Here is a 24,210-nt window from a genome sequence, read left to right as displayed (position 1 = left end):
GTTCCAATACAAATTTATTAACAAATATACAGGCAAACGAACTAGTATCACTTCTTAATAAGCTTTCATTAAGTATGCTGGACAATTGGCCAAAGAAAATCTTTTACTTGCTAACAACTGTTATAAGACAGGGGCTGAAAAACTACAGTCTTCAAACAAAACTAGCCTACTATGAGCAACTAGGCGAGCATTAGGGGGCGCCGAGCCGCTGATGGCCGACATGAAGGCTCATGCGGCCACCAGTGGACCTCATCCCACTGGCAGCTGTGCAGTGAACTAGTGCTGTGCCGTGTGCCGGATACACACAGCAAGAAGATCGGCAGGGCCGTGGTAGCGTGGTAGCGTGAGCTCCACCACGGCCCTGCCGAAGAAAAAGGTCGCGTCTAAACGTGCAGCTGCTCCTCTTCCTTCCTGCCTACGTGGCCCCGGAAGAAAAATGTTGCCGGAGCCGCGCGGACAGGAAGGAGGAGGAGCGTCAGCCGCGTGCAGAAGAGAAGCAGCGCTTACGGGCCACCGCAAATCCCACATTGTGGGCAGCCTGAGAAGACCAGGGCTGCTGCAGAGCCCATCCTGCGGCGACCCGTGAAGAGGAGGCCCAAAGGTGAGAGAGAGGCTGAGGGCCTGTAGAGTGTGTATGTGTGCATGTATGAGATGAGTTGAAAGATTGTGTGTGAGAGTGAGTTGAGAGACTGTGTGAGAGTGAAGACCTGAATGTTTGCAGAGCAGCATGTGAGAGCCTCTGTGTATGAGAGAGACAGCATGTGACAGTGAAAGCCTGTGTTTGAGCAAGACAGCATGTGGGAGTGAGAGAGAGCCTGTGTGTGTGAGAGACAGCATGTGCCAGTGAGAGACTGGGTGTATGAATGATTGTATGAGAGAGAGCCTCTGGGTGTGTGAGAGTCAGCATGTGCCAGTGAGAGACTGTATGAATCATTGTATGAGAGAGAGCATGTGAGAGTGAGAGCCTGTGTGTGTGTGAGAGAGAGAGAGAGAGACAGCATGTGAGAATGAGAGACTGTGTGTGTGAGGGAAGAAGACAGATGGAGAGAAAAGAAATAGAAAAAAAAGACAATATAAAAGGAATTGGCAAAAAAATAAGAAAGGGAAGGTGGAAAAAAAAAGCCTGTGACCAACCGATTAGAAAACTAAGATCAGACAGCAAATGTAAAAAAAATAAATTACTTTTTACTGATTGGCACATGTAATCTTTGGGAATGTGCAAGAGTAGCACTTTCTCTATGCGGATCTCATAATGTACGAGATCAGCATGGAGGAACTAGAAGCCCACGGGGCCTGCACAGAGGAGGCAGCAGAATGGGCTTCAGTGCCAGTAGCAGCAATCAGCACCTCCCCAATAGCCACGCGGCAGCAGTGACAGTGGCAGCAGAGTAATGAGAGAGGCTCTGAGGTTGCTGACAAAAGAAAGAGAGGGGGTCTGCCTTTAGTGTGTGCATGTGTATGAATGGGAGTCTGCCTGGGGGTGTATGTGTGTGAATGCATGGGTGCCTGCCTGAGGGTGTGTCTGTGTATGAGAATGAATGGGTGTCTTCCTGGGGTTTGTATGTATGAGAATAGGTGCCTGCCTGTGTGTGGTGTATGTGTGTGTGTGAGAATAAATTGGTGCCTGCCTGGGGGTCTGTGTGTGTGAGAATGAATGTGTGCATGCCTGGGGGATGGGGAGGGAGTGGTGTGAAAATGAATGGGAGCTTGCCTGGGGGTCAGTGTGAGAATGACTGGGAGCTTGCCTGGGTGTGTGTGTGAGAATGATTGGGAGCTTGCCTGGGTGTGTGTGTTTGTGTGAGAATGATTGGGAACTTGCCTGGGGGGGTGTGTTTGTGTGTATGTGAGGGAGCCAGTGAGAGTGAGAGCATGAGCGTGAATGAGAAAATCCAGGGGAGTAAGAGTGTGGTGTGTGTGGAGGGGGAGAGAGTGTCTTACAGCCTGAGAGTGTGTCAGTGTATGTGAGAGCGAGAGGTTATGGTAGGTATAAGAGCTTGAATGTGTATGTATGTGATAGTGTATGTGTGAGAGAGAATGGACATGTGAGTATGTGTGAGAGAGAGAGGATAACCTCCTAATCCTCGACAATATCAGGGTGACTGGAAATCAAGAGTTCCCATGTATGGACAGCAGTAGGGATGTGAATCGTTTTTTGACGATTTAAAATACCGTCCGATATTTTTTAAATCGTCAAAAATCATTAAAGAGTGCGATATATAGAAATTCCCCCGATTTATCGTGAAAAATCATTAATCGGGTTTGTGTCCACTAACAGGAGTTATTTGGTGGGAGGGCGGGAAAACCGGCACACCAAAACAACCCCTAAACCCACCCGACCCTTTAAAACTAATCCCTTACCTTCCCCCACCCCCCCAAAACGTTTTAAAATCACCTGGTGGTCCAGTGGAAGCCCCGGGACCGATTGCCCGCTCTCGGGCCGTCGGCTGCCACTAATAAAAATGGCGCCGATGGCCCAATAGAAAACCCCCCTCCCCGACCCTTTAAAACTGACCCATTTTTAAAGATGGTGCCGGCCATCCAGTGCTCCTACCATGTAACAGGGGCCGGCCAATGGCACGGATACCCTGTCACATGGTAAGGGCAAAGGGCCATCGGCGCCATTTTTATTAGCGCAGCCGACGGCCCGAGAGCAGGAGATTGCTCCCTGCGCCCCCACTGGACCACCAGGTAATTTTAAAATGTTTTTGGTGGGGGAGGCTAAGGGGTCAGTTTTAAAGGGTCAGGGTGGGTTTTTTGTTTATCGGATCGGGTGCAGCCGATAAACAAAAAACCAATCGGGCTGGACGATAAAAATTATAAGATCTGAATCGGAACCGGAATCGAACGGATTCCGGTTCCGATTCACATCTCTAGACAGCAGGGGCTTTTTAAAATCCTTATTAGTTCTAATTATTGGGTGTTATTTGATATATGTGCTGTTTTGAAATATTTTATTGGTGTTTGGGAAATTGTAGAAAATGTATATGATTTTAATTAATAGAAATTCTATTTATCAGTAGTTTTAAAATGTTATTTTATTAGTATGGTTTTACTATTATAACTGATGCTTTATGTTTCTTGATTATATTGTTTTATGAGGAATGGTGGTTCTGTTTTTCCATTGTTAATACACAGAGTCTGGCTTCTTAGGGTTTCCATTTGTTTTTTCTAATTTGTGCTCCTTTATTTTGTATTCTGTATTTGGTGAGAGTCTGTCTCTGCTCTGTGTGTGTGTGTGACCATGATGAGAGATTCTGCTAGGATGTAGTGTCTGTATAGGGATCTATAGCAATCGGGTTTGTTTTGTTTCCTCAATAGGTGGTGTATTGTTATTCTAGGACCCAGTGTAATATTTACCCTTGCTTATTCACAAGTAGGGTTATTGTTGTTTGAGTCCTTGGTGTTATTACTGTTATGTTATGATGGGATTGCAGTATAGATTTTGAGTGTCTTTTTTGCGGGGTTTTGTGTTAGTTCACAATGTGTCTGGCAGTGGAAGGTGTTTGTGCTGCTGTTACTGTGAGGGGACACCAGAATTTGAAAATATCTTTTAGTATGATGAGCTGTAAGGGAAACATCCAAGCTCCATTGTTTGGGGGAATTTCAGTGGATGCAGAGAGTTACAGAACTGGAGGTGCAGGATTTGTATTGATATTCTGTCCCTTCCTATATATTCCAGACTTCACTCTCATAGCCATATAGAATTAGTTGAATGAGGCTATCAAATAATTTTATAGTGAGAAACTGGCCAGCTTTTTAAAATTATGCCGAACACCCTTTGGACTTTTTTTTTTATTAATACTTTTTTTTTATAACCAATCTTAAAGCAGGATCCATGCTATAGAGGTGGGTGTGATGAAGAAATGTCATTTTGGCTCCCCCCCCCCCAAAAAAAATTCTTCTTAGATCACCACTGATTTTCTGTGGCCTTAAGCATTAGTACAAGAAGGATTGGGGGGGGGGGGGGGGATGCTGGAGAGGCACACAAATGCATTGGCCCCCCGGAGACCCTTGGTGCGCCACTGGGTGCGAGCCTTATGGGGCTGCAAGCAGTGGCAAAGAGGAGTGGAGATTTGGCGGGCCAAAACCATAGTCAGCAGGCGTTATTGAGAATGAAGTAGGAGTCGGGGCCGAGACGGCTCGCCTAGAGCGCCAAACCCCCTTGCACCGGCCCTGGGTACAATAAGACCAAATTTTCTTTCACGGGAGAGCATTTTGACTGGTAGGGAACAGAGTATTGGGGGGGGGGGGGGGGAAGGATCTTTCTGCAACCCCGGGCGCCTTCCTAGTAGGTTGCAGCTGCTGCGGCACCATCTCTTCGGGGACTCCGCTTCCCTGGAGGGGACGAACGCGCCTCAAAAGGGGAACGGGAAACCCCCATGTGTGGGGAAGGGGACGAGGAGCCCCGCGTTCTGGTGGGAGCGGGGGGGGGGGGGGGGGGGGCAGTGACGCGCTGCTCTCGTCGCGCCCGGACCTTTGGCTTCTTCTAGAAAGAGCAGCCGGCCGGATTCCTTCCCGGTCGGTTGTCAGGCAGCTATGAGAGGTGAGGGGGGAGGAGAAGAGGGTCTGGGGGTGGGGAGACCGGGGCTTCTGTGGGCCAGTCTCGCTATATATGAGCAAGGGGGGCAGGGCGTGAGGCGCTGGGGGGGGAGGGGAGCTGTCCAGAGAGCGCGACCTTCTCAGCTCTGCCGGGACGCGACCGTCGCTTCCCAACACATTTGTCGATTCGGGTGTTGGGGTTGGTTTGTTTTTTTTTTTCTGCTCTTGTTGTTTTAAAACGAATAAAACTTCCCCCCGCTCCTCGTGTCTCGGCCCATCGGCATGGGGAAGGATTATTATTCAGTTCTGGGCATCGAGAAGGGGGCTTCGGAGGAGGACGTCAAGAAAGCTTACCGAAAGCAAGCCCTGAAGTGGCACCCGGACAAGAACAAATCCGCTCAGGCGGGGGAAAGGTTCAGAGAGGTGGCGGAAGCGTACGAGGTGCTGAGCGACCCCAAAAAGAGGGACATCTACGATCAGTTCGGCGAGGAAGGTGAGTCTCTCCCTCGGCCGGAGGGGGGGGGGGGGGGGGGGGGTGGGAAAAGCGGATCGAGTTACTCCTGAGAACCCAGAAAGCACCCGAGCGATGCATTCCCCTTCACAACCCACACTCGCCACTTTCACTTTTACTCCTTTTTTTTTTTTTTTTGGCTGCAGGCAGTTGACTACCTGAAAAAAAGAGATTATTTTTTTGCGCTAAAAAAAAACGGTCTCCTCTGTTAGCACTACGAGGTTGACTACTAAGCAGAATTTAGTTTAGATGGTCCAATAAAGGAGATCACCGTTATCCTCTCTTTTATGTTACCAAATACGTACATCAACTAACCCTTTTATCCATGCTGTGATCCCCAAATGGCTTCAACGTTTGCAATGAATGGTCGCTGATGTAAGTAGGTGGATAGAGCAATGCTAATTCTGTGAATAGGACTGGGTAATCAAACCTTTTTATAGTGGCTTTTCTTTGATAGAGAGCTGGACTGGGGCGGCTTGCCTTGGACACATAACGGTACAGTACATCCCTGCAGAGAAGGGGAGGCGCTAGCTGGCGCTCTGCCGAGGAGGAAAGAATTTGCATGATGTCATGAAATACCAGGATCAGTTTTTAGCCTAATTGTAAACAGTAATAAAGTGCCAGGGCAATGGGGCCCCCACCATAGCATAGTAAGCATGAAAAGTTAAGCAGAATACATTGGTTTTATGAAAAGAGGGGAGCAGGGGACAGTGCTGCTCTAGTTACTTATTTTGGTAAGAGAAATAGCATGCAGACTGTAATCATGCATTGGCAATATGAATATAATTGTGCAATGAAATTAAAATATAATTCCATTTTCAAGTTTTTAAAATACATACCAGTGCAGTTTGACTAAGATGGAGAAATACCTTTGTTTACTAGAGGTCATCCATGATACACAGTACTGTAAACCTAATTAAACAGTAGTATTTTATATAGGTCTGTACTATATTACAGTTCACAGGAAACATGATATGCTAAGACAGATGAATAGAATGTATTATTCCCCAATCATTTAGTTTGTATATGTTTTTTGCAGAAAGAATGTGAATGGCAGATATAGCAATACTTTATTAACTGAGGCAAGATGTATTAAAGGTGCCCTAAAAATTAGGGGGACATTTTTTTACTGCATCATATGACCAATCTCAAGATTCAGGAGTTTCTTTTGAATAAAGATGTGAAATGTTATGAATTCATAAGGACTATTTCCTCTACACTCTTCTTCATTTGTGCCCTAAAAATTAGCACATATTTTATAAGTCGTGTTAATCATTAGGTTTCATACTGCTGTACTAAACTAATGATATAAATAGCACACCACTGCTATGAAAAATGCATTATGAAAAGCACACCATTGTAATTATGCACTGTGTATAGGGCTCACATTAAACCATGCAGGGGCCATGTACTAATTGAAAGTTATCTGCTGATTGTGAAAAAATAGCACCTTCAACCCAATTCCTCTTCCCACCCATTTTATCAAGATAAAGAGCCGCCTTCTCCACCTTCAATCTTTCCTCCCCTTCCAATACAATAAGAGTCTTTCAAACCTTCCAGAACTTTCCCAAAAGTTCCTAAAGTCAACTTGGAATGAGAACCAACCTTATCTCTTACAGACTGTGTTCAGCATTGCTCTGGCTCTACCTACTGGTGGTTCAAAATTCAAAGCACAGGTAAGCAGAGCAAAAGCAACAAACACTGAGTGCTGAACCAGTAGGAAGTAAGGCTGTATCCTGCTTCCAGTTTGGCATTAGGAACTTTCTTTTGGGGGCAGGGAGTTAATGGGAAGGGGGACAATAGGTAAGAGGCTGTTTGGGCTGGTGCTAGCTTTTCTGCTGCCCTATGCGAAAAAGTACTGTGCTTCCCCCCCCCCCCCCCCCCCACCCCCCCCCCCCCCCCCCCCCCCCCCCCCCCCGATTAATTCAGTGTCTATACAAGGCCCAGCAGATAAAGCCCAGCTGTGTCCTGCAAGCTATATTTAAAAAAATGGACATGCCCCCACCCCACAGCCCATGAATAGGGAAGATGTGAATACCCTAGACAAACCTTACAGCTTTGCACACCCCCAACACCCTTTACAGACACACACAATTAAATTAACAAATTTTACATGAAAAACAACATTCAAAAGTAAAGTCTTCTGACGCAATAACACTTACAACATGCATATCATATTTACATGCATTCTTGTGGTGCGAACCAGAGGACCAATGGATATAGTGTACTCCTGATAGTTGGAGACGGATCAGATTTCAATCTGTCATCAGCCCTAGTACATATACCCCTGCAGGAAGTGCAGCTCTTCAGTATTTTCTGTCTCCATAGCAGTTAGGGACTCTATGCATGCTAGCACAGCGTTAGAGTAAATTTTACCAAAGAAATCCAAATTAAGAAGAAATCTTACCTCTACAGACGAGCCCCACTCTCCTGCGGCGACACCTGTTGGGTCCCTCCCCCAGTCGAGATTCCCGAGGCGATTTCCGCGATCCCTCGGAGGTAAGCCTCGGTCCGGCGGCCGACCCTCTGCGGGGACCTAGCCCCCGACATCGGGTGAGGCTGAGAGGCAGCGGGTGCAACGTTGAGCGCGGCGGTGAAGGTATTTTCCCTCTCCCCCCGTAGCTGGAGACCACCCGGAACGAAACGGGAAGCGCCGGGACAAGATAAGGTAGAAATCTATTTAAAAGTCTCTGGTCTCCGAAGCTTGAGGAGACGTACAGGTCGCCAGCCGAGACCAGTGCCACCGGTTGATCCACCCTAGCAGGGCTAGACCCCGGTCAGATCCGAGGGTCCTCCCACGTGGAGACCCTCTGAGGTGGTTGCCGCCACCTTTTTGGCCCTGTTCACTGCCTTGTCCGCCGTCTCGATCCGTGCGCACAGAGGTGAGCCATGCGCACAAATACCTTGTGTGCACAATGTCGTGCGCACAAGTACCGGGCACACAAGCGAAGCGCATAGCCACGCGCTCACTGTGCCGGGCACATAATTTCAACCCGTGCTCACAACAGCACGCACATCTCTCTGCACGCATGCACCAACCTACACGTGCAACTTCGACGAATACCGGAGCGCACAACTGTATTGTATGCGCACAAGCCATGGCACCACCTGAAAATAAGTTCAAAGCTCAGGGCCTTTGCCCTGAATGCCACATTAGAGCTGCACACAGCATGAGGAGGCCACAGCCATGTGTATACAATGCGAAGAGGCCCTAGGGGACCCAGCTCATGGCCCTCCCCAGCCGGTACCGGATCCCAGCCTCTCGAGCTGTACGCCGGACCTAGCATCACACAGCAGGACCCCCCCTCAAACGGGGCTCCCCAGGGATACGGCTCCCCCTAGTCTAGACCCAGTTTTTATCTCCTGGGTGGAATTCTTCAAAGGTCTGCATACCTTCGTCCACATGCAACCGGGGCCTCCTACAATGCGGTCAGAGGACCTCAACATGCCAGGACCCTCTATGCCCAGGGAAGTGATCCCACCGTCCAGAAGCCCCACCTTCGGGGACACAGACATCTCAGATGAGGAGTCAGAACCCCTGGAGGAAGGGGAACTCCCTCCGGGGACAGCACCCCACCGAAGCATGAGACGCTTCTTCACCAAGACGAGCTTCCAGACCTGGTCACACTGCTTAAAAGAGCTTGCCATCCCAGGCTCAAGTGCCTCGGGGGAACCTAAGACGAACCCACTTTGGAGGGACTTCGTCAGACCTCCCACCATTTCCCACTATTACAAGCCGTCCAACAACTAATTGACCTGGAATGGGATGCCCCAGAAACCACGTTCAAAAGGGGCCGAGCTCTGGCAGCCATGTACCCTCTGGACCCAGCCGCCAAAGATCTCCTGGCATGTCCGAAAGTGGATGCCGTGGTCTCGAAGCGCACTACTATCCCGGTGGAGGGAGGAGCAGCACTCAAGGATGCTCAAGACAGACGTCTGGAATCTATCCTCAAACAGTCCTTTGAGGTCTCCACTATGTCTTTACAGATCGCGGCCTGCTGTGCCGTGGTGACACTCGCCTGCTTAGCACAGACCAGGAACAACACTTCTGGGGAAGCCCTGGAACCAGCTGTATCATTCCTCGTGGATGCCGCTTCGAATCTGGTACGCACAGCAGCTAGAGGAGTCTCATCCGCCATGGCGGCCAGAAGACAAATCTGGCTACGAAACTGGTCAGCCAACGCATCCTCCAAAACGAGACTCACAAGGATGCCTTTCAAGGGAAAACTCCTGTTTGGAAGCGAACTAGAGAAACTAGCCAACAAGTGGGGAGAGTCCCCACTGCTGCGGCTACCGGAGGACAAGAATAAGAGAAACCAGCGATCCTTCCCCCGGAACTCCAGGGGTAGATGATCACAGCGCTTCAACCCATATAGAAGCTCATATCAAGCGGCCCGCCCTGCAGGCTGGAGCCAGTCCTTTCAGAACAAGCACAATAAAAGGGGAGCCAGTTCGGGCCCAGGCCCCTGCCACACCCCACAATGAAAATCAGCCGACCCATCCAAAGAAAGAAGCCATAGGAGGCAGACTGGCCCTATTTTACCAAAGATGAGTCGAGATAACTTCGGACAAGTGGGTCCTATCCATCATTCGAGAGGGATATTACCTGGATTTTCACCACCTCCCTCCGGACAAGTTTGTGGAATCTACCTGTCACGACCCTTCCAAGAGAATGGCAGTGGAAGCTACACTGACCAGATTATTAGCCTTAGAGGCTATAACACCGGTGCCTCCACAACAAATAAATACTGGCCATTATTCCATCTATTTTATCATTCCCAAGAAGGAAGGAATGTTCAGACCCATCCTGGACCTCAAGTCGGTCAACCGTCACCTGAAGATTCCTCGCTTCCGCATGGAAACCCTACGCTCGGTAATAAGGCGATACAACTGGGAGAATTCCTTATCTCCCTGGATCTGTGGGAAGCCTACCTACACATTCCGATCCATCAAGAGCATCAGCGTTTTCTACGCTTCTCGATCCTGGACCGTCACTACCAGTTCCGGGTAGTACCTTTTGGGATAGCCTCTGTACCTCGGACGTTCACCAAGATCATAGTGGTGGTGGCAGGAACACTGAGGAAGGAAGGAAGGAATCCGCGTGCACCCTTATCTAGACGATTGGCTGATCAGAGCGAAATCCCCAGAGGAAAGCCACCAAGCAACCAACAGTCAAAACTACTGGAGAGCCTCAGGTGGGTGGTCAACACAAACAAGAGCTGCCTGCAGTCTTCCCAATCTCTAGAATACTTGGGAGTCCGGTTCGACACCAAACAAGACCAGGTCATCCTGACACAGACAAGGATATCAAAACTGATGACCCAGTTATGAACCCTGTTGAGCAAACTTCGCCCCACAGCATGGGATTACCTACAAGTTCTTGGCCTCATGGCATCCACACTGGAATTAGTCCCATGGGCACGAGCTCACATGAGACCCCTACAATGTTCACTACTATCACAATGGTCTGTAGTCATTCGCTTAGCCGTGAGCCGCGGCATCGCAGAAGTCAGTATCTTGTGGTGACCAGAGCTACATTTGGACATAATTGGCACTGCCGCACAAATTATTTACTTCTGCACTATAAGCAATTCACTCTCCGGATCACGACAGAGCCGGTTCCAGGTGCACCCGACCCCCTGAAGAAGGAGGTCCGCTCCGAAACACTCAGTGTCGGGATCATGTCGGTGTCTACCACTCTTTTATCATCCCAAGGCTAGTCAACGGACATTACTTCACAAGATAAGTACATCGTCGGATTTAAGCTTTAATATCTAAGCGATCCGTACCTCAAGTACTTCACAGACTTAAAGTGCATACTGGGCAGCCTCATGGTGAAGCGCCCTTTATACATACCCCTTAGAGACCAATGATTAGAACATTTTAATGCTACCATAAGCTCATAATCGCTTAGCCTTTTGGCATTTCTATATGAGGTCTCTTTGAGCTTTGATTCCCACTTCTTTCATGTCTCAGGATTTGCATTTTTGTAGTTCTTGCTACTGACTTCCTGTCTTTGTGGATTCCTTATTTTTTGTATTGTTTTTAGACTAAGCATATTTTTAGAAGAATAGATTCTAATAAGTTGTAAAACTTAATCAGAATTGCTAAAGGGCAACTAATTCCTAACCTTATATTACTGCTGAATCTAACATATTTTTTAATATTTATTATTTTTATATACCGACATTTGATCTCAATCAAGAGATCACACCAGTTTACATTCAGGTACTGTAGGTATTTCTCTATCCTCAGAGAGCTTACAATCTAAGTTTTTGTACCTGAGGCAATGGAGGGTAAAGTGACTTGTCACAAGGAGCGACAGCAGGACTTGAACCCTGGTCTCCTGGGTTATTCCTCCTCCCCAGACTAAATACTAAAAATATGTTAAATACTAAAACTATGTTAAAATATGTTTGGTAAAAAATCATATCTACTTTAAAATTAGTAAGTGACCAACAAGTAATCATGTTCTTTTTAATGCTTATGTTAACTTGAGTAGTTGGCAATACACCTTTAGGCATGCAAGTTGTAATTCTTGAAGATAAAAATATCACATTTACTATAACTAATGAAAGCATGATGATTTAGAATTAAATACGATGCAGACTTTTCTGAATTTTCTTTCTGTTCCTAATAGGATTGAAAGGAGGAACCGGAGTACCTGATGGGCAAGGTGGCAACTTTAGATATACTTTCCATGGTGACCCACATGCCACATTTGCAGCATTTTTTGGAGGAGCAAATCCTTTTGAGATCTTCTTTGGACGAAGAATGCATGGTGGCAGAGATGATGACGATATGGAAGTAGATGGAGATCCATTTGGCGCCTTTACCAGTTTTAATATGAATGGATTTCCTAGAGAGAGAAATCAAGTAGGTAGTCAACTCCATCGTAAGCAAGATCCCCCAGTTATTCATGAGCTTAGAGTATCATTGGAAGACATATACAATGGCGGCACAAAAAGGATGAAGATTTCCAGGAGAAGAATGAATCCTGATGGAAGAACTGCCCGAACAGAGGACAAAATCCTTACCATTGAGATCAAGAAGGGATGGAAGGAAGGCACCAAGATCACTTTCCCAAAAGAGGGTGATGAAACACCCAACACTATCCCAGCAGATATTGTTTTTGTTATTAAAGATAAGCCTCATTCATATTTCAAGAGGGATGGTTCAAACATAATCTATCCTGTCAAGATAAGCTTACGGGAGGTATGTTTCTAAATTACTTGATGACCGAATTTTAGATATTGGATAAAATTAAAGCTTCCAAAGCTGTTGGCTGCATTACAAATGTATAGAATATAATTGAGATAGAAATGTTAATCTTTTCACAATTTAATCATAGCGTTAATATACCTTGTTGAAAAATGTCAGTTCATAGTTTTACCCTTGCTGAAATCAAGAGATGTTACTTCCACAGCACGAGCTTAAAGCAATGATTGTGTGAGGCATCAGTCACAGAAAATACCAAAACAAACCTTTTCTCTCATCTTCATAATCACCCAAGGATTTTCAATTCACAAACCAAAGTACAATTTTAATTTTAGTGAGACTTTGGGCCTCATTTTCTAAAGTATCGCAGACCTGCGATACTTTAGAAGATGAGGGGCGGGGGCCGAAACGGGGGGCGGGCCTGCGCTAGCTGGCAGCGATCGCACCGTCGCGGTGCGATTGCTGCCGGTTTCGCACCCAATAGCACCACCATAGGAGGTGAAGCTATTGGGAGCGAAATAGGCAGCGAAAAGGCACTTACCTTTTCGCTGTCTGCGTCGTCGGCGCAGAGTCGGCCCCGGTGACGCCCAGACTCCTCCTCTTCTGGGGCCGACTCCGCCCCCATCCTGGTATCGCGTGCGAGCGGCTTGGAAAATGAGGCCCTTTGTTTCTTGGAAAAGCAGAACATGCATTCCAAAAGGATATGAGATGTGAATTAAAAACAGGTTTGCATCATCAACTGATAGTGAAATTAGTGTTCCTGAGAAGGTTGTGTCCCTTGAGTAAACATCCATATTGTTTAATGATTACTCAGTGTATTGCTTTTCTAGGTGCTATTACAAATTAAAAACATAATTGATTGCAAAAGCAACATAAGATTATAGTTCCATTAGTTACAGTGACCTTTGCTCTCAATGGGGTGTGCCATTCTGCATTACTAATATCATATTACCTTGAGGCAGGTTAAACTAATAATGTGTTTCTATTGCATTGACTCTGTGCTATACATAGTGCCACTAAATATTTTAGGGGTAAGATTAAGTGCCTTAAAGTTTATTTTGACTAAGTATTAATTATAGGGGCAATTCAACCTCAATGCAGAAAAATATCGTTTGGCAGCCTTTTTAAAATGGTTGTGTAGCTGGGTGCTGTCATTAGAAACAAGATCTACATTCCTATTAGCAGATACAAATAGTAAATATTTCTTTATTCAGATGCTTTCAGATCTCTGTTGATTTTTTTTGCATAGATTATTTCCTTGCAGCTGGATGCTATAAAATAACAACCCTTAAATTAATGGAAATGTGTTTTGGGTTTTTGTTTTTTTTACTGTCTTGTGTCAGCTATTTAGCTTGGGGAGGCTTTGGTTAACTGCAAGAACCAGCTCTCTAATATTTCCTCCAATGTTGATAGGTCAGAGTAGCAGGACATGGCAAGTAAGTAGTATGACACTGGAAGCCAGGATCGGCTAAAGCTGTGATTGACAGCTCCATGTGCCACCCCCATCCTTTATAAAAATAAATAAATAATTTCAGGCATTATCAGAATTATTGTTCTGTAGCAGATTAAGGAGAAATGGGAAATGAGAGATGTTCAGTACATCAAAGTTATAAATAATCTGCAAGAATTAAATATTTTATTTTTTTTTAGAGGAAAGGAAATTGTAGACCGAGGGGTCAGGATAGGAAGCTGAAAGGGGGTAAGCTGAGCAGTAACATAAGTAAATATTTCTTCACAGAAAAGGTGATGGATGCTTGGAGTAGCCTCCCAATGGAATTGGTGGAGGGAACAACAGTTTCAGAATTTCAGGGAGCATGGGACAGGCACAGAGGAACTTAGTTACAAGAAAGTGAAGGTAAAACTAGAGCTGAAATGGATTTTGCAGTATTGCAACACAATGGGATGGAAAATGGGAAGAATGTATGAACTTTGTGGTCTTTATATACTGTTGTATTGTATGTTTCTATGACTGCATGGTAATAATTTGCCAAATTATTGTAAATCATACATTTTTAAAAAAGGGCACTTCAAATAGAGATTCCTCTTTTAGAGGATAATTTTCAAAGCCATTTCTGCAGATAAAACAGTGATTTTCCCATGGAAATTGGCTTTTTGAAAATGTCCCACTCTATGTATAGTTAAAATTATGCATGCAATGCCATTATATGAGTGACTTGATCTGTAGTCAGATGAGAAGAGTTGGAAAGGGGTTTGCATTTACATGCACTTTCCTGAATTTTCAAAATGTGTGTATATTTTCTACCTGTATAAATTTGTGCAGGTAGTTTTCCTAGGTAATTTTCAGTGTGAAAGTTTGCATGTAATTTCACTTTGAAAATTAGTGTAAAGTTCATGGGTAAAGACGTTGCATCAGTGCAGAAAGTTACAATGCAGGCCTGCATACATTTTAAATCAAATATATGCAAAGGTTGCATCAATTTGCAAAGGTAAAGTATGCACATACTTTCTCTTTGAAAATGATTCCACTAAAACTACCCACACACATTCATACCGAACTTGTGTACAAGGTTTTCTCGGGAAAATTTACTTGCATACTTAAAAAAGGAAAAGTATTTTGGCCAAAAGATTTGGATATATCCAGATCTGCCTAGGTTAACTCAGGTTAGAAGAAAACATTTTTTTAATCTTAGACCTGCTGTAGAAGCCATTGCTGCAAGAATGATTGTGAAATTCCCATGTAGATGTGAGATCTTCTTTTTAAATCATAAATATGTTTTTTATGAAGAGACTCAGCTCCAGAAGTTCTTGAGCTCTCATACCCCAAGTAGCACACAATAATAGTTAGAAGCAAAAAGTATGGTATTACTTAGTGTAACTGTGTTAACAATTTGAATTAGGGGTATAGTTCTATACCTTTTTGTTTAACCACTTAATTTTCTTTTTTTAGCTCGTGTATTTCTTATAATAGGACAGGTAATATTATATCTAGGAAGTATTATATTTGGAAGTTTGTTTTTACTTTAACTACCTATATTCAATTTATAATATAATGTTATAAAATTTTGAAAACAGAATAAAAAATTAAAAAAAAAAAAAAAAAAAAGGAAAAGTATGCATGGAAGTGCAAGCCCTTCCCCAACCGTGCTCAAAGGAATGCTTCTGCTCACTGTGGGTAAACTTATTGGGTGGGCAGTTTTCTCAAAAGCTATTTCCGAGGGTAAAGCACTGTTTAATAGAAATGGCTTTGAAAATTCCTTATTTAAATAGGTCATAGGCTAAAATGTAGTAATGCATATCTGATTTTGTTTCCCTACAATGGAATCAGCACTTATGTCCTTTAAACAATATATTCCTTTTTCATCCTGCTACATCAGTCCAGAACAATTAGTTTTTATTCTCCTACTGCAGATGAAAGCAGATCACATAACATTTTCTGTGACATCACTATTTACATGTGGTTCTACACAGCTAAAGCCAATATTCCCTGCCTCCAGCAGAGACAATGGTGGTGCAGCAGGAATTTATGTAATGGTTTTTATTTATTTTGTGAGTTAAAATAGCTTAACTATGCAGCTTTAACTGCAACTTATATAGCTGACTGCGGGCCAATCACCTGTCTTATGCAGAGTTTGTGAGCCCAGATGCTGATAGCTTCCAGTCCGATTGAGGGTCTTGATAGAGCTCGAAGGGGAATCTATATTAAGGATCCTATAGGAATCTATTTTTAAATTTACTCATGATTCAGTAATTTTTCCAGTTTTTTCATTTTTACTGAAAGTGATTTCAGGTTTTCATTTAAATCAGTCTATATCTCTAGAAGTTACTAATTTATTTCATAAATCAGATAAATTATTCATTTTATTTGGAGGAACATTTACCAAAAGCACCCTTAGGAAGGTGGCGTAAGGATACGATATCTTCAGCAAATATTAAAGGGATAGCAGGCTCCAGAAATTATCAGAGCCTATTCCAAAAGAGCTCAGTCTTCCTCTTGGGTAGAAGCAGTGGCTGTACATCCTCTAGACCAGCGCTTCTCAACCGGTGTGTTGCGTCTCCCGGTGTCCCACTGCCCCGTTGTACTTTCCTTCTCCCTTTTTCCAGCCCCCGTGGGCCAATTGGAAGCCTCCCTACCCCCACTGCCCAATGGGAAGCTTTCTTCATTCTGCCTGCCCCCACACAGGCCAATCGGAAGCCTCCTCCCTTCTATCTGCCAGTAGGAAGAAGGGAGGAAGCCTTTGATTGGCCGGTGAGGCAGGCACGGCATAGCCCGGGAGTGGGGTGGGAGGAACAGCAGTTTGAACTCAGATGGAGCAAGGCCGCCACGGGAGCCCATTCCCATGGCAGTGAAGAGGAAAACCCAACCCCGCTCAAGCAAGGCCGTCACACCCCGTGGCAGCAAAGAGGAAACCTGTCCCTGACCGAGTCCACCACGGGAGCCCATTCCCGTGGCAGTGAAAAAAGAAGGCACGCCAGAGTAAAGCCGTGGCAGTACTGGAGCCCATCCCTGCAGTGAAGGAAGAAGAAGTTTTTGGTGCGAGCTGGTGTGTCTGTTTGTGAATGGGTGCCTGGGTGAGAGCTTGTGCCTGGGTGAGAGCTTGTGTCTGTGGGTGTGAATGGGTGCCTGGGTGAGAGCTGGTGTGAATGGGTGCGAGAGCATTTGTGTGTGATTGAGAGAGAGACTGGTCAGGAAGATGACTGGTGTGAGAGAGACAGAGACTGGTCGTGGGGTCTAATTGGGGGTGTGTGTGTGAGTGACTGGTTGTGGGTGCTAAGGAAGAGGACTGTGAGGACAGAGCTTTAGCAGCTCTTGCTGCTTCTGGTGAGTGCTGTTGGCCTGGAAGGGAAAGGAATAGGAGAGTTGCTAGAGAGGGTAAGTAAAGGTGGCTTTTTAAATTTATTTTTCTTGATTGACCGCCATTTTAATTATTGGGTATTATGCGATGTCTGCTGTGTTAAAATATTTTATTGATATTTGGACATGTTTTAATAATTTTTATGAGTTTTTTAATTGTTGGTTATTATTCTGTTCAGCAGCTGTTTTGTAACATTTTTAGTATAGCTTTACAATTATTTCTGTGTGGGGCTCTATAGCAGCTTGGCTTATTCTGTTTTCCCAATAGGAAATGTATTAGTGTTTAGGGTCTGGTTTAATAGTTGTATTTCTTAGATAGGGTTGTCACTGTTTGAGTGTGTTCCATAATACAGGTGCTAGTTTGTGTGCATTATTGCAAATCCTGAGAGTCTGTTAGGTGCTATATTTCTCTTTCCATTTTTCCAAGTTCACACTGCATGCAGAGTGGCTTTTTTTGGTTTTCCATTCCAGTTTCTGTCTCCATATTTATAATTTTTGTTTTTTTCTGTACTTGGTGACAGAGGTAAGGTATTTTACTAGCATGTAGGCATTTGTATCACTTATTTGTTGTGTTTTCTCAATAGGACATGCATTAGTGGTAAATTACTGTCTTTTCATAAGAGAGGCTATTGTACCTGGTAGTAAAAGGAGCTTGTTTTGCTTTTACTGAGATGTCATTAGAACCAGAATATCTTTTTTGTATGGCGAGTTGTACAGGGTAATGCCCTAGATCTGCTCTTCACTCATTGCTGGGGGTTGAGGGGATTCCTGTGGATTCAGAGTGCATGTTTACATTTAGCCCCATGATGGTCACATGTGCTCTAGACATTTGTAAAGCTGCAACATGGTCTTTAAATTCTTTTAGTAATCATTGTAGATTGGATGTTCTTGTGAAAGAAGATGCTAATTTTGGAGCAAGCGTTCTCAGAGCGGGTATAATCATCCCATCCAGAATAACTGGGCTTTAGTACTTTCCAATCATTTTGGACTAATATAGCAGGATGAGAAAGGAAGGAGAAATTTTTCTCCAAGGACAAGCAGGGATGGTAATCCACAACATGGGTGACATCAGATGAAGCTCGATACAGAAACCTCATGTCAGAGTTTCTAGAACCTTTGTCTTGGCATGCTAGTATGCCCTATACCTTGCGTCCACGCAGGGTTCCTCTTCAGCTTTTTTTTTCTGCAGAGCTGACAGCATCGCAGTAGGTGACCTCACTTTCGGCTTTTTTGGCCTGTGCTGGAAAGCTTTCCAGTTTTTTTGCTAATAAAGGCAATTTGTTTGCCTGTGATTTGACACTGGGTCCCTCTCAGTCCTCCCTGTAGTGTTTCTAGTCAGGGTGGATCCTCAAAATTATCAACCTGCATTATTTGATTGAAAATTAGCTACATCTCCAGAGAGACAGGTAACTTTCCTTGGGAGTATTTGGACGTTAATGCATGTCCCAGTGCTCCCAGAATATATCCTTAAAAGGCCCGCACAGCTCACATACTGACCCCCACTATAGTTAAGCACACTGGTGGTTTTATTGAGATCTTCTAATCTCACCACCTCTCTCTCTGGCTGCCCCATGAAGTGGCCAAATTAGGAAAAGTAATGTTAAAAAGTTACAAAGTCCCCAGCCCTACCCCTTCCTGGTTCATCTTATACCTTCTTAGTACTCAATTTGTTATGATGTAATTTCCCTTTCATCCTTCCTAAGTTTACTGTAAACCGATGTGATGTGTCAAACGAATGTCGGTATATAAAAGCCTTAAATAATAATAAATAATACTTACAAGTCCCAGTGATTTAGTGGAGCTTGGAGCATCCCTAGGGCTCCAGGCTGGCATCACCATTTAAAAAAAATGGCACCGGCCAACCACATAAGAACATAAGAAAATGCCATACTGGGTCAGACCAAGGGTCCATCAAGCCCAGCATGCTGTTTCCAACAGTGGCCAATCCAGGCCATAAGAACCTGGCAAGTACCCAAAAACTAAGTCTATTCCATGTAACCATTGCTAATGGCAGTGGCTATTCTCTAAGTGAACTTAATAGCATGTAATGGACTTCTCCTCTAAGAACTTATCCAATTCTTTTTTAAACACAGCTATACTAACTGCACTAACCACATCCTCTGGCAACAAATTCCAGAGTTTAATTGTGCGTTGAGTAAAAAAGAACTTTCTCCGATTAGTTTTAAATGTGCCCCATGCTAACTTCATGGAGTGCCCCCTAGTCTTTCTATTATCCGAAAGAGTAAATAACCGATTCCCATCTACCCGTTCTAGACCTCTCATGATTTTAAACACCTCTATCATATCCCCCCCTCAGTCGTCTCTTCTCCAAGCTGAAAAGTTCTAACCTCTTTAGTCTTTCCTCATAGGGGAGTTGTTCCATTCCCCTTATCATTTTGGTAGCCCTTCTCTGTACCTTCTCCATCGCAATTATATCTTTTTTGAGATGTGGCGACCAGAATTGTACACAATATTCAAGGTGCGGTCTCACCATGGAGCGATACAGAGGCATTATGACATTTTCCGTTTTATTCACCATTCCCAACATTCTGTTTGCTTTTTGACTGCCGCAGCACACTGCACCGACGATTTCAATGTGTTATCCACTATGACACCTAGATCTCTTTCTTGGGTTGTAGCACCTAATATGGAACCCAACATTGTGTAATTATAGCATGGGTTATTTTTCCCTATATGCATCACCTTGCACTTATCCACATTAAATATCACATAGACACTTGTGCACCATTACGAGAGACCCCCAAGGTTTTTAATGATATGGGGTGAGAGGTGCAGTATATGGTCCACTTGAACCCTCTAAAAAATGGTGGTCTCAGGATGTGGGACTACCCTTGTATGGTGTCTTTTTTTTGGGCTATCCAAGCTATGGAATTCTTCCTTAGGGAAAATACTATGGGAATCACTAACCTAGAGAACGCAGTACTGCCTGTGTTGATAAGAAATGAGTCCTAAACATACAAACTCCCCACGAAGTTCAGTCAACATCAATATACATTTGAAAAGACTGTTGAAAACAGGATACTGGGCTTTATGGACCCTTGGTCTGACCCAGTATGGCAATTCTTATGTTTTGTTTTATTTTATTTTTGAATTAGGTTATTTATTTGTTTTGTAGTTTATATTTTGTTTTATGGATTGATTTTTTGTTGGTTTTAATTATATATGTGATTCACTGTAAACAGTTTTTATTGTATGAACAGGTTATGCAGTATATAGTTTTATGAATAAATTAGTGAATCCTACAGCTTAGACAATAGACTCCTAAGTTTGTATCTGAGATAATGGAGGGTGTGAAGTGACTTAACTAAAGTCACAAGGAGCAGCAGTGGGTTTTGAACCCTGGCTCACACCTTGATGCTCTAACCACTAGACTACTTCTTCATGCCACCCTTTTGATAAACGTTCAGATAACCTGTAGCTCTTCACACAGACTCCAGGCATATTAAACAAAAAAAAAAAAGAGGCAAATAAAAAAATAAACTGTTACTACCACCTTCTTCTGTACATGAAGAAGCACCTCTGTGTTATAAATTAGTGCCTTCAGGGTATGGGAGTAGATCTACATGCTTTCATCAATGCAGTACTTACTTAAAAGTGAATATAAAAACTGGCGCGCAGGTGTACATTGCGCGTGCATTCGTTGGCCAGCGCCCAGGGACGTGGCTATTTTATATCATACGTGCATATAAGAATGAATGTTATAGCTTGGCTGTGTGCACAAGTGTGCCAGTTTTAAACAGTTGTGCGCAAAAGCCGCTTCTATCATGCAAGCGAGGAAATAGAGACACGCGACGACGCCGTTGCCTGTTTTTTTACCAGTTTCTCACCAGTTAGCCCAGTTACCAGCTAGGACCTCCAAACCCTTCCTGGTTTGATAGTTTGTACAATATACAGATTCCTCAGACCCTTTACACCCCTCCGAATTGGCTAGTTAATTTTTTTTTTTTTACTTATATGCCATCCATAGCAGATGTAAAGTTACTCAGCAGGGTACCTCAGCATGTGTCGGATTGCGTAAGTATTTTAGCGCTAATTACTGATTCAAGTCTTGAAACGCCCACATACCGCCCAGGCCCTGCCAAGACTATGCCCACGCCCCGTCCCTTTTTTGAGAAGTTCCGAGATATGCACCTAGTGGCATTTATGCACATATTCGTGTGGCTTTTAAAATCCGCTCTGCACCCAGGAGCCTGTCATATTCGCACATCCCTTAATTTCGGCGTGCATCAAACTTTTAAAATTCACCTTAATGGACACCAAAATTCAATGCTCTGGATTCATTTTTAGCATTACTTTTCAGTAAATCATTCAAGAATACAAGGTGCCTATATTAAAGGCACCTACATTATTTTAGAAAAACATTTTGGTTTTGTTAAGAAACATTTCTCTGACTGTTGATGTATTTTTGTGATTTTTCTTTTTTTTTTTTTTTTAGGCATTATGTGGCTGCTCAATCACTATTCCAACAATAGAAGGAAGGAGCATACCAATGACAATAAATGAAGTGGTGAAACCTGGAATGAGAAGAAGAGTTATAGGGTATGGGTTGCCATTTCCAAAAAACCCTGACCAGAAAGGAGATCTGATTCTAGAATTTGAAGTGGGCTTCCCAGACAACATACCTACATCATCAAAAGAAGTACTTAAGAGACATCTTCCTGTCTCATAAATGAAATCAATATTCAGTATATTTTAATGGATATTGACATTGCAGAGCAATTCAGTATTTCAGTTTGAAACAAAATGCTATTTTGTTTGCACTTATTTTGCACATAATGGTCAGGTGACCTAAGTATTTTTTCAGATGTAAAAAATGTGGAAACCCCAAACTTTTAAGCAAGAAAATCAGTGTTTAATTTCTAGTAGTCTGATACAGGCCACTAGAGGGCCTTCTGCGTTTCACTGTTAAGTACAATACAAAAGACCATATGCAGACTATCATTTAGCAATATGTTGGTATTCCTTCACCGTTAAGGTTCCCCCGCCTCCCCCCCCCCCACACCCCCACACTACTGTTACATTAAAGTGCAATCCATAGCTTCATTAAGAATTCTTACTATGGTAGATCTACAGTGCTGCATGCATAGGAAAAAAAAGTCTACAAACATATAATCTTGACTTTTATCATCAAAGAGGAAATCACTTGTAAGTATTTTATTCTGCTTTTTTTCTAATTAGAATTTGTTTAGTATATTTCTAATGTGTGTTTTGCATTAAATAGGCTATGCAAATATTTGTAATACAGTATTTAAAGTAAAGAACTTGATCAAAAGATATTTCATATCTATTATTTGCTTTAAAATTTTGCACACTGATGCTGTATGCAGTTATTTATTTTAAATATTTCTAATCTGCCACAGAAACACTTTTTCTTGTAATATGTACTTCCAAATATAAAAACATAGCAAAAGATGTGAAGAAAACTACTAGTCAGATATAAAAAGGGATATTATTTCATTGCCAATTTGTTCAAAATGAGTATTTTATTGGCAGGTCATAGATTACACTAAGCAAATATGTAGCCTGTTCATTAAGGAGTTGATTCACTCAGTCATTTTATCCTATGATTGTCAAAAACTTGAAAATATCTGAATAGTGACTGCTGTAAAAGCAGACATTTGAGAGGTATTAATTAAAAAACAATTGTCATAGCTTGAAAAAAAAAAAGACAATTGGAGTGCACAGAAGGCTATGTGACTATAGATGCTTCATTCACACCGTTCATTCCTCCTATAGATATGCCTAGAAACACTGATTCACCCAAATACATATGCAACTTTAATATGTTTCTAGTAGCCCTCAGACTTCAATGGTCTTGGTCCTGAGTTAAGCTGGGTTAAGTCTTGTTCCGAGCCCTGCTGCAAACACACAGCCTCCCATTACTTACTATCCGGTCAATTTTCAAAGGCTTGTGCGCGCCAAAACTGGGAGATACGAGCATGATTCGGACCCGTGCAGGGTGTGAGTAGGACATGGGCAGGCCGGGACTGCAACATGAAGTCAGCACAAAAGTAGTTACACGCACAAGCGTGCACCAGAGTCCTCTACCTTGTAACTTTACTTCCGCTCTGGACGGCGTGTAAGTCCTGTAATAAAAAATGAGGCTAGTCAGCAGGGTTTGAAGGCTCAGGGCTAATAGGGTAAAGGGAGGCAAATTAGCTAGAGGGTTTAGGAAGTCCTCTCCTTTACTGGGAGTGAACTGGGAAAAAGGCCTATTGCGTTACCACGCATACCTATTAATGCAATTGAGACAGTATTTGCGTGCACATGTACATCAATATTAAATCGTGCGTGTATGAATACGCAGATAGCCGATTTTATTTCATGCACATATACACGCACGTTATAAAAATAGACATGTCAATGTGCGCTCACCGGCAACTTGAGCATGTGTGCGTACATGTGCGGGTCTTAAATTTTACTTCTATGGGAGCAATACTGAAACATTTAAAACATTTTTATATTTGGTGAAAAATAGGAGTGTTAACTGGAACAAATCCTCTTTTACTTTATTAGATACACTTTTTGTGAGTCTAAGACCCTTTCCCTATGTTTAAATACTTACTATTCTATGCAAACGTCACATTTAAAAGGTCAGTTTGTGCTTTTCCTGCTCCCTATAATTAGGCCATGCAACATTTACACAAATTTTTATTCTCTAAGCCTCTGTTTCCTTTCAATCACAATTTTAAATCTTTTAAAGTGAATTTTGAAAGCCCTTCGTGCACCAAAGCCAGGAGATATGCGCATATCTCCTACTACACGCACAAGACAAAAGTTGAGAAAAGGGACGAGGCATATACATGGTCTGGGTGGGGCATGGGCGTGTTGGGGGAAGACAAAGAGATGTATGCGTAAATACTTACGCGCAGAAGTTACGTATTCTACCAGACAGATTTAAATGTGAACTAAAAATGTGGCTATTCAAAAACGCAAGACAAGATGAATAAGACAAGAAAAACAAAAGAAGATAATTGAATCATTGAAGAATAAATCAAGAGAAAAATGTAAGATTCTCAAAACAACCCTCTGACTAAGATGTGAAACTATCATTTTGTTTTAATTTTCCATCTTCTTTGCCTTAAGTACTAGATGATTTAATACGTAC

At 43.3% G+C, this 24,210-nt stretch overlaps 1 protein-coding gene and 1 long non-coding RNA gene across 2 annotated transcripts in view; one reads left to right on the top strand and one right to left on the bottom strand.

The window, feature by feature from the left end:
* Positions 1–24,210, bottom strand: part of LOC115099733 — a 52,073-nt gene that overhangs the window by 4,510 nt on the left and 23,353 nt on the right. The window contains exon 3 of the long non-coding RNA XR_003858873.1: positions 11,715–11,909. This is a non-coding gene — a long non-coding RNA (uncharacterized LOC115099733). The remainder of the gene's footprint in view (positions 1–11,714; positions 11,910–24,210) is intronic.
* DNAJB4 (DnaJ heat shock protein family (Hsp40) member B4) lies at positions 4,719–22,835 on the top strand. Its single transcript, XM_029617520.1, has 3 exons — positions 4,719–5,032; positions 11,691–12,265; positions 21,538–22,835. Exons 1-3 carry the CDS (start codon positions 4,822–4,824, stop codon positions 21,769–21,771), a joined length of 1,020 nt encoding a protein of 339 aa, XP_029473380.1. The 5' UTR covers positions 4,719–4,821; the 3' UTR covers positions 21,772–22,835.

The sequence above is a fragment of the Rhinatrema bivittatum genome, chromosome 10, assembly GCF_901001135.1.
Source record: "Rhinatrema bivittatum chromosome 10, aRhiBiv1.1, whole genome shotgun sequence".
Lineage (NCBI taxonomy): Eukaryota > Metazoa > Chordata > Amphibia > Gymnophiona > Rhinatrematidae > Rhinatrema > Rhinatrema bivittatum.
Note: the sequence above shows the minus strand (reverse complement) of the source record. Positions and strands in the feature narration are given on the sequence as shown.

Bases quoted from the DNA above. Each gene is read 5' to 3' on its own strand.
- DNAJB4 (XM_029617520.1), top strand. From the start codon at position 4,822: ATGGGGAAGGATTATTATTCAGTTCTGGGCATCGAGAAGGGGGCTTCG. The intron at 5,033-11,690 runs GTGAGTCTCTCC...TGTTCCTAATAG, and splicing joins CGATCAGTTCGGCGAGGAAG to GATTGAAAGGAGGAACCGGA. The intron at 12,266-21,537 runs GTATGTTTCTAA...TTTTTTTTTTAG, and splicing joins TCAAGATAAGCTTACGGGAG to GCATTATGTGGCTGCTCAAT.